The sequence below is a fragment of the Poecile atricapillus genome, chromosome 21 (assembly GCF_030490865.1).
Source record: "Poecile atricapillus isolate bPoeAtr1 chromosome 21, bPoeAtr1.hap1, whole genome shotgun sequence".
NCBI classification, from domain to species: domain Eukaryota; kingdom Metazoa; phylum Chordata; class Aves; order Passeriformes; family Paridae; genus Poecile; species Poecile atricapillus.
Genome location: NC_081269.1, coordinates 7777051 through 7787449, shown reverse-complemented (window position 1 = coordinate 7787449; position 10399 = coordinate 7777051). Strand labels below are relative to the sequence as shown.

The 10399-nt window shown below is 46.9% G+C and overlaps 1 protein-coding gene across 1 annotated transcript in view; it reads left to right on the top strand.

Moving 5' to 3' along the window:
- Nucleotides 1-3131: 3131 nt before the first annotated feature.
- COL26A1 (collagen type XXVI alpha 1 chain) overlaps nucleotides 3132-10399 on the top strand; it is a 153534-nt gene continuing 146266 nt past the window's right edge. Inside the window, exon 1 of the mRNA XM_058854748.1 lies at nucleotides 3132-3437. Within this exon, the coding sequence (XP_058710731.1) occupies nucleotides 3286-3437 (152 nt within the window). The 5' untranslated portion in view covers nucleotides 3132-3285. The remainder of the gene's footprint in view (nucleotides 3438-10399) is intronic.

Sequence of the window (10399 nt, the reverse complement as noted above, 5' to 3'; positions counted from 1 at the left end):
GGTGAAATGCATCCAAATTATTTATTTAGCTCTGCTTGCCTGGGCAAATCTTTAATTAACAGGCATACAAAGCGTAGCTTTCTATTTTAAATATGTTACGTCTGGTTTATAAGAATAGGACTGTTCAGATTTCAAGGGTTTTCTTCTCAAAGCCAGTCCCTCTGATAAATTGAAGGGATTATGTTTTTGTTGGCTGTCTTTGTTACCTCCATCACTGTGTTTCCAATTTATCAACATAGTTTTGAGAAATTGTTAGAATATGTTGCACTCGTAAGCACCATGGGGAGAAAAAATATTCATTTATTACTGCTATTGTGTTTGATTATATTACGCATATCCAAAGGACTAAAATGAAATGTCATCTTTAATTCTCCCCTTACAGTAGACAATATCACCCTTTCTTCTCTCTTTCCAGAAACAGCTTGGAAGTCAATTCTTCATTTTCATTTTAAATCAGCCATACAGAATAGAAGCAAATGTGCATTAAGGACATGGCAGAAGTAATGGGAGTCTGGAGATCTGAGCTCTGTTTCTGGCTCTGCCTTTAGCTCTTTACAGTCTTGAGCAAAGTCATTTGACCTCTGGTCTCCAGTCTCTCAGTTCATGAAATAGGAAGACCATTTGCTTCCTACAGATGTCTCTAATAATTTGCCAGAATCATGTCTTGTCTAATCACCTGTGTTTAATATCTCCTAGGGTCTTGCAAAATCAGTGAAGGCTGAAGCAGCAAATTTTCCATGCAGCTGAAAATAAAATGTTTTTGGAAAGTTAAGACTTGAAGACTACAAAGAGCTTCTGAAGGGTCCAACCCAGGCCAGGAGAATGGGTCAGAAAGCTACTGCTCTTCGGTGTTGTTAAATATCTGTAATGATCAATCTGAGCCTGTCAGGAGAGGGAGGTATGATTGGGACAAAAGGCTGAACCCTGCCCTCAGCACTCAGTCTGGTGCTGCAACAAACTGCTGGGGTGGAGGTCCAGCTCCATCCACTTTGTGCAGATGGAGCTGAAGATGAGCACCCAGACTGAGGGGAAAGGGGTTCTTAGAGAATTGCCTTAAGAACTGTTTTGCTCTTCCTGACTCCTTTCCTAGGTGAAGGCTGAATTTGGAGTGGTTTGTAGTCCAGCTTAGAGGGAAGAGCAGAGTAAGTCTCTTCTTTTGTTGCCCTGTTAAGCTGAGCAGAGGTTTCCTGAGGACTGACTCTGAGCAGCATGTCTGAAAGGCTGAACATCCTAGGGTGAGTTTCTGGGAGCTGTGTGCTTTCTTGGGAGTGAGAGAAGGGAAAATGTTTCCCTTGCTGGAGGTGAGGGGAGTATAAAAGGAAGAGTGCTCAGGCTGCCCTGAGCCAGGGCTGGGGACAGAGGGCCCTGTTATGTCCCAGCTTCACGCACTGAGGGCTTTTTGTAAATAAATAATGCCTGTTTTTGAGTGGGCCTCACAGTCCAGTGTTACTGGAACAGAACTTTTAGATCCCTTTAGGCTCAGAGAGGGCTGGTCCACTGCCTGCCCCAGCTCTGGGTCTGGGGCAGCCCTGGGAGGCTGTGCTGAGCTGCAGTGCAAACTGCATCTCTGCCTCCTTGTGCGATTTGCTTCAGTGATTAATGACAGCGGCTGTTTAAAAACCTGGTGCCTCATTTGCAGTCTAAACTTGTCTGGTTACAGGCTCCAGCCAGGGGCTATTTATCTCTGTGTGCACAGAGAGGTGGGCACTGTGGGGGAAGGGGTGGCTGCTCACCTGTGGCTGGGGGCAAATGCCAGATACAAGATCCTGGATTTTCCCAGTGTCTTGTAGTGAACATTTTTCAGCTGCAGCATCTTGCAGAGATTGTATTGCCCTTGAGAGAAGAGGGTCTCTGCCTTTGCAGAGCCCCACGGGGAGGCCCTGGGCCCCTAGAATACCCCAGCAAGAGACCTGCTTTCAGTGGCACTGCTTGCAGTCTTTGGCTGACTGCACAGTGAAGGTGCAGATGGGGTGTTGAGAGCTTGCAAGATTTGAGGGTAAAAAATTTAGAAAGACAATTGTGTCATCTTAAAAATTAAATCTCTCCTTGAGGTGTTTGGGGCAGAGATGTTGCTTGTCCAGTCATTGAACTGCAATAGCCCAGGTTCCTCTGAGCTGGGAAGGGGACACTGAGCCAGCAAATGGGGTTGTGGCACTGGTGCCAAATGGGGGATGTACAAGGGTTTTAAACAGAGACTCAGTTGCTATACAGAGAGGGAGCCTTGCTGCTGCCTTCCTTCTTGGGGTGTTACCATTGTGAAACACCCACATGCTTCTACAACTGCAAAAATAATCCTCCTGCCTGGGGCTGACTGCAATTCTTCAAGTTCAGGGCCATCCTAGGTGATAAGCCAAGGGAGTCTGTGGGAAGTGGTGGCAAAGGGAGCGCTTGTGTGTGAATCATAGAATCATGAAGGCTGGGAAAGATCTCTAAGATCACCGAGTCCAACAGTCAACCTCACAGTCGTGTTCACCACTAAGCCATGTACCCATCTGAATGATGCCAGAATGAGCAGGATGCACATAGTGAAAGCAGAGATCACTTTCTCACTGCTTACCTTGTGAATGAAGGATCTTAAAATGATTTATTTCCTATTTTATCTGTGTAGCTTCTGCAGCAGAAGTTATCTGTGAACGTGGCACCAGCTTTGGGATATTGGGGCTGCACTGCTGAGCGGTGCGTTCCCTTCGACCTGGCCCTCGGTTAACCGGGGAGACACACGGATTTCTGCAGTGTGTCGGTGATGCCTTGGTTTGGCTGGGGACTGGGGTTCCCCGGGCGCTCCCTGCCCGCGGGGCGCTGCCGGCTGTGCCCGGGGCCAGGCGCGTTCCGTGTCCTGCGGGAGCGCGGCTCGCCTGCCCTGGGCTGAGCGCCGGCCCCGACGGAACCCCTCCGGAGCGGGGTCTGCCGCGAGGCCTGGCAAGGGTTAACGCCGAAGCCCCACGCCCCCTTTGACGGAGTCGGGCCAACCTCGCCAAATTTGAAAAGGCATCCGGGGCTGAGTGTGCGCCCTGGGAGCATCGAGCCGCGCTGGCCCCGGACCCCCTGCGCGGGCAGCAGCCGCCGCCGCCGGGGCTCGGCTTGCCGAGGGTCGGGGCTTCCCTTGGGCAGCCGGAGCAGCCATCCCCGTGTGCCCGGCACCCCGTGCCCCCCCCGCCCCGGGGCTCCTCCGTGCCGTGGGATCCCGCCGTGACCCCGGCCGGGGGAGCACGGTGTGACCCCGCGCCTGCCGTGCGGTGTTCGAGGGAAGGGCGGAGGCGGTAGGAGATCCCCGTTCTTGCAAAAATGCAGCTCGCTCTTTTCTTGTCCTGGTGCTGCTGCCTGCATGGATGCGCGCTGGGCACCGGCTTCCTCTATCAATTCCCAGCATCAACCCTGCAGCACAACTACCCAGAGCAGAGCTCTGGCTCGCCGGGCAGCGGCTTCGCCAGTCGCCGGTGAGTAAGACCGGGTCCGCCTCCGGGCGAGGAGGCTGCGCCCCGCCGGTGGCTCCGGGGGGACAAACGGACACGGCAAAGCCACGGGCAGCGGTCCCTCGCAGGGTGCAGGGCCGGGCTGGGCTGCCCGCATCCTCAGTGGGGTGCGGAACGCTCCCTACCTGCCCGCAGCAGCGTCCGCCTCCTGGGGCAGGGAGCGGCTGGGGAATGGAGGAGCTGAGTTTGGGTAAATGACACCCGCAAAGTCTCCCCCTGCCGCGCCCAGCCCGCCGGGGAGGGGAAGGGGCTTTGCCGGGGCTGCGCGTCCGTGCGCAGTGCGCAGCCGGAGCAGGAAAACCTCCGGAGCCGGGACACTGGGGATGCCGGCAGAGGGAACTGTTATAGCCCTCGGCTGCGAGGAGAAACTTGTTCAGCTCAACAAAGGAAAGCCCTTAATTACAGATCTCTCTTCAAGAGCTGCAACTTCCAAGTAGCTGTTTAAAACCATACCTCCCACTCTTCTCCTCTCCCCCCACCCCAACCCAATTTCTTATAAACTTAATATAAATCAGGTTTGATTTACTGTATCTTACTGCTTCAGTAGAGCAAACAATTTAGGCTTCTCCCCCTCCCCTCTGTTTTCTCTGGGTATTTCTCTAGAGGTGAAACAGCTGTTCAGATGAATGAGCTGCACTGTATAAAGCAAGAGAGTGGCTTAACCTGATTCCAGTTGTTCTTGAATTACACTTTTTTCTTTTTTTCCCCCCTGTCATTCCCTCAAATGGGGACTTGAGATTTAATATTCAGGGCTCGTCCATCCTGTCTCTACCTCTTTTCCTCCTCCCTTGCTAATACCTAGTCTGCGTGAGTTGTGCTGCTGTTAGCACCGCTTATTTGGGCTGGGGATTGGGAAAAAGCATGGACACCGTGGATTTCCGTGTCGGGGGTACAGGGGCGAGCACCAGCCCTGTGCCTTGCATGGGGCTCGCATATGGTGCGGATTTCCCCCCGGGGGGAGGTGGCTTTGTCCGCTGCGCTGTCAGACAGACCTGGGGCTGCAGGGGGTGTGATGTTAAACTACAGCAACTGTCAAAGGGTTTGAAACGGCAGAAAATTACAGGAGAGTAATGGGATAAACCTATCCAAGCTGGATCTCTTCCAAGGTACCCCCTTCCCAAAGCATGAGCTGCAATGAGAACCACATGTCATTTGTCTTACATATCTATTAGCCTGCAGATCTTTGTTCAGAGCTACCACGCTTACATGAATGTGGACTCTGCTCACCAAAGACCTTCCCCAGTTCCCACTCTTTCCCAGTTTTCCTGTGCCTCAGTGGTTTGGATAGCTGATGCTTTGTCAGGGGAACATGTCTCTCTCCAAGTCTACAAAGTGTTGTGTCAAACCACATAAACCTGATTTAAACAATAGTGTTGGGGAAAGCTGGTAGATTTTTTTAAATTTATTTTTTATGCCCGAGGGAACTTTGCCTTGGGAGAATCTCCTATTCTAGTTTATTGCAGACAGGGAAGTAAAAAATTGAAGCGAGGAAAAAATCACCAGTGGATGTTGTGAAAGAAAAATTCAAGTGCTCAGTCAAATATCATACGTTGAAGCAATCTTTGTATGTTTTAATTTCCCCTTGAGTGGTGAAGTTTTGTTGTTGGCAAATGTCTAACAGCTTCACTTTCTGATGGGAAAATCTCTGTGGGAAAACTTTCTCCAGCCACAGTGTTGGACCTTTGAGGGAAGTCTCCTGCCGGGTGCAGCTTCAGGTTGGGATAGCTGGACTTTTCTGGATTTAATATGGTCCATGAGAGGAGTGAGGCTTTTTGCTCCGTGTCTGACATTAATCTATATGGGTGTAAAGTCTTTTTTCAAGGACTGATTCAGACTGGTATAGACAGGTTTTTATGTTGTCCCTTTTGCTATTGAAACATGGGATCTTGGTAGCACCTGAATTATGTGAAGCAACAGCAGCTCCATCATAGCAAAGCTTTCTGGCCTCTGCCCTGGAAAAACAAGATGGTGGGAAGGTGATTGCTATTAATGACACTATATGGCCATTCTCACTTTCTGTTCTTCAACCTTCCCAGTGTGTGCTTTGTCCAGTGACTTCTGGCACTCTACTGAGTCATAAATAAGCAGGGACAGAGCCTTGAAAGTTTGTGCTGCAGCTCCAGGTGTTGGTACATTGCAGCACATACTGATGAGATGCTGTACAGCTGACAGGTTTCCTTGATACAGGACACACCATATTTCTGCACTTGTCTTTTCCTGTCCTTGATCAACAAGTGATTGAGCTGTTTGGGAATCTGCTATCGATTTTCTAAAAATTAACTTGTCATAAGAATTGTATTTCTCCAAGGGGAGAAGTTTCTGTAGTCCTTTGTGCTGATATATCCCTTGGTATCTAGGTTGCAGTCTGGCTCAAAGATGGGCTTCTGAGGCTCTGAGAACTGCTGACCATATTTCCTGCCAGAAAAATAAGGCCCTGAGCCCTGTAAAACACTTGGGGTGGTGGTGAAGGGAAATTTGGAGGAAAAAATATGGTTATTCACATTCTTCAAAGTGAAGCCATGGAATACTTGTTCTGGAGGAATGGTGTATTATTTGTTTCCTTTTTTTTTTTTCCTTTAATGAATATTTTAGTTTCTGCTTGGCTTCAGTTAACAGGTCTTGATTATTAGACCAAAGACACTTGCAGTCTATCTTTGCATGTGCTTGAAATGAACTTCTGATGTGCAGGTGCTGGTGACTGAAATCCAGGCAGCAGTGTCTGTTTGCATTGCACAGACTGCAACAGCCTCACAGTTTAGCTTGAAGTTCCCATTCAGTGCATGCATTTTGAACTTGCTGCTATGTTAAGGCAATGAATGGGAAGTGGACCTTACTGGAAGCATAAGAATGGAGGGGCTGCCTGCCAAGGAGAAATAGTCCTCCAAGCTTTGAGAAGCTTTGCTGAGTTAAGGGAAGCTTGTTCTCATGCTGGAAGTAGCTCAGTTGTCAAGGAATGTCTGTTTCTGTGTTAGTTGTCTTTGGGGTTGGTGCTCTCCCAACTCCTCATTCTATTTTCCTGTACTTTCTAATTAGTCATGCATTGAGTGCTTGTGAACTTAATTGTGAGAGTCAGAAGCTTCTGAGAATAGATGCAGGGCTCAGACAGGAAACTTCTTTGGATGAGAAATGGAGGTGGCTGAAAAAAAATCCCAAAACATGAACCCAAAAGCAATGTAGGATGATAATTTTTTTCCTGGGATCATTACAGTGCAATCACAAAAGCCCTCCGGGGTGGATGCAAGTCCAGCTGTGGCAGTTCGGTCTTCAAAACACTCTCCAGCCTAAAAACTTCCTCCTGTTAATGAACATTAGAACCATGATGTTACAAATAACAGGACTGTACAAATAGGTATTATCCACATTCTACTGGTAATTGCAGGTTTGGTCACAGTAATTCCCAGTGCTTCCTACAGCACTGATGTTTCTTGAGGATGGATATGGAGAGGAAAGTAGTATCTGGTAGCTGTAAAAGGCAGAGGCTTTGACATGGAAGGCCAGGTGGCCTTTAGCCATTTCATGCTGTGACTCAAAGCACAGCCCAGAAGAGCAAGACCTGGGTTCCAGTTGCTCCTCCACCAATGGTTTACTCCATATTTTGCCATGGATTCCATGGAATAGTTAAACATGCTCAGTGAGCTGCTTTGATGTGGGAATGATATTTAAACAGACATCAGATTTCCACTACTGCAGCTTGTCTTGCTTCCCTGAGAATCCCAAAGTGTTGGTGCTTGAAATATGTTGCCAATTATTCCTTGAGGCTACCAATTTCCCAACAGGTCACTTGAATGTCTGGCTCTCAAGATGTCTGTGTGGGCCTCTTGCAGGTAGATGTGTTCTGTCCAGGATAACTGCCTGTGTTGTGCCTGGGCCTACAGCTACATCTGTGCTGGGCTGGAAATGATCCTCCCCAGAACAAATGCACTGTAGTGTAGCAACCTCCAGCCTCTTAGGTGAGGTTTTAATTCTTGTGAGTAACTGTGAGTCTCTTTATGCAATAGAAGCCTGTTCTTAATAGTAAAAGGCCATCTATGAATAAATATCCCTATTTATGCAGTCTGTCAGAATCCTTTCAGAATGTGTATCTGGAGTTTTCCTGATGGATTTTTATTAATTCTCTCCTCATTAGAGAAAGATGACTTGAGCCTTATTTCAGCCTCAAATTCTGAACCTTTCGTGACTCTTAAGTGGGTGTGGAATACAAAACTATACATATTGGCCAAATGTGGTTCTCTCTCCTTTTAGTGACAGGATCTGGCTCTCTGAGTCATTCTCTCCATCACCTAATTGTCTGCTCATTGCCTGAGGTCCCTGGTTTGCTATGGACTGAGAGGATGTCAAGCAAACAAACTGGGATTTGTGTCATGCTGAGTCCTCTGCTCTAATTCCACTTTGAAGTGCCCGACCCAGGTAACCAAGAGGTCAGAAGGTCTTGAGCTCATCACCAGACCCTGGAACTATTTGGTGTTTGTTCCCTGGACTCTGCAGCCATATGATCTTCATCTGACTCGTGGGGTTCAGGGCTGTAACTTTGCAATGCAATTAGCAGTGGAGCCAATGGTTGTCTGAGGGTCTGGTGACACTGGAATGGCTTTGAAATACCAGATGTGATTGTAGCTACTGCAGTAAATTGTATTCCTGTAGGAAATCTACTGTCCTGCCTTTCCAGCTGCTTGTGTGAATAATTTTCTCTTAGGTAGGTTTCATTTACCAGCTTGAGGGGAAAAACCAAAGGGAGCAGAAAGGCAAAACAATGGGTGCCAGTGAGCTTGTGCTCCCCTTGGATAAATTAACAAATGTTTCTTTCAATAATCCTTATTTTTCAGTTTTCACAAAGCTGAGCTTGTTGGGGTGCTAAAGTGCTGGTGGAAACAGGTCAGGTTAGAAATGTCACAGCTGTGCTTGGGGAGTGGTTCTGTGACACTGGGATCATAGAATATTTACTCACATCTTTGTTTTCTTGGGCTGTGTCTTGATAAAGGGGGGAAAATGAAGAATGACTTTCAGATAAGGATTAAGAACTGAAAGCAGAGAGTGCCTTAGGTCTTCTGGGTCAGGGTAATGGACCCTTTTCTGCATCAGACCTCCAGTGTGTCTGGAAATGTTACTGATTTATAAAGCATAGATGCCTTTCCTATAGGATAATACAAGAATTAATCCAACAGCATTTCTGAAATATCCACAAAGCTCTCAACTCACTTTTAATTAGGCAGATCTAGACAGTGCTTAAATTTACTTCCACTGAGGCATAATGTTTATTTTGAATCTTTGAGCATACAGCCAGCCTGTGCCAACTTAGATATTGCAAAGATTCCATTGAGGATAATAGCTGCAAATTGGAAAAAGGGGCAATGCTACTAATTTGGTAACTGCCCTACGTTTTTCATCTTTTTATACAGCTGAATAATACTAAATCTCTTGCTTAGTGTAAATATGCATAGTGTAGCACTCATCTGGGTTAGAGTCCCTAATGCTGCAGAAACCAGCAAGAGTAGGAACTGTGATATTGTTCCTTGTTGGTTTTGTTCCTTGACTCCTTTTTTTTTTGCAGAGATGGTTGTTTGTTGCTGAGTAATGTATTAAATGTTTTAGGTGCTTTAGCTGGTTTTGACAAGTAATGTTTTCCTCCTCTTGGAACTGAACAGACGTGTAAGTTAAAAGTATGCTTGGGTAGAAGTATTGCCTGCAATATTTAGGCTTTGCTGTTTGAAAATAGTTGAATCTTCTGGGGAGGACCAACAAATAGGAAGCTGATCCAGATTTCAGACTCCTTTTCAGCTTTCTAAAGTTGGTCAGTCCTAATTCTGGTAAAGAAAGAAGCCTCTTCTATCTGTCTAGAAATGGCTTTCACCCAGAGGCCCACACAGTGGATGCCTCTGAGAGAAAAGCAGAAGGCAGCTTCACAATGTTTCATGTTTGGAGCAGTTCAGTCTCCTCTTCCATATTGATGTAGTTTATCTAGGAAAGAGAATCTGCCACTCAAAACCATAATAGTTGATTTTGAAACTGAGAAGAGATGGTAGCTGTGAGATTCTCTTATTTAGGACTCTTCCCTTTACCTCTGTGGCTTGTTTTGTGTCTCCTGTCCATCCTCCCAGAGCTGAGTAAGGCTGTTCTTATCCAGCCACCTGCCTTTGTGCTGAGCAGACAAACCATCTGTCAAAACATTAAAGCTAAAGTGAGGTACCACTGCAGAGAAGGGACCAATTCATGTCCAATATTGACATCAGGTTATGTAGTCAGATGTCTTTTTAATCAATTCCACTTTTTCTGCCCCTAGGAACTGGGTGGAAGTGATATTCTTTGCAGCATTTGTGCTGGATACAGGCATGTGTTTGCTCAGAGCATCTCAGAAATGCCAGTGCAGTGAAATCATGAGGCAGGGGAGTATTCCCTGGATGTGATTGTGTAACCAAGTTATACTGAGTCTGTAGAGTTAAGGACAGGTCCAGTTCTGTTTCTTCTGGATGTCCCCCCACCTCTTCTGTGTGTGTATGTGCACTCTGGAGAGGAGGTGTGTTTGTCTCTGCAGATGGACAACACACGTGATTCCTGATTTCTGCCTTTTAATGGAATAAAAAGACCAAAGACATGGAAAGAGTGTGCCTTATAAAGGTAATATATGATATAGTGTTTAATGAAAGATGCCAGTTTCATGCAAAGACAGTTTTTGGGGCGGACTGTGAGGAAGGTGGCACAGCAAATTCAGTTGCAGGACCTGAGGACTAAGGTTCTTGGTTTTCTGTGTGTGAAATGGGAACAGGATGCCCCTTACCCTGTGCATATTGGATGTTAGAGCTGTTTAGGACTAAGAAAAGGCAGCTGCATAGGTGCTAAATGAGCTAAATACTCCTTTTGCCCTGTTGGGATGACCTTGTGAGATGGAGCTGCTCAGTTAAGGCACTACACAAAAACTTCCCTTCTTACCC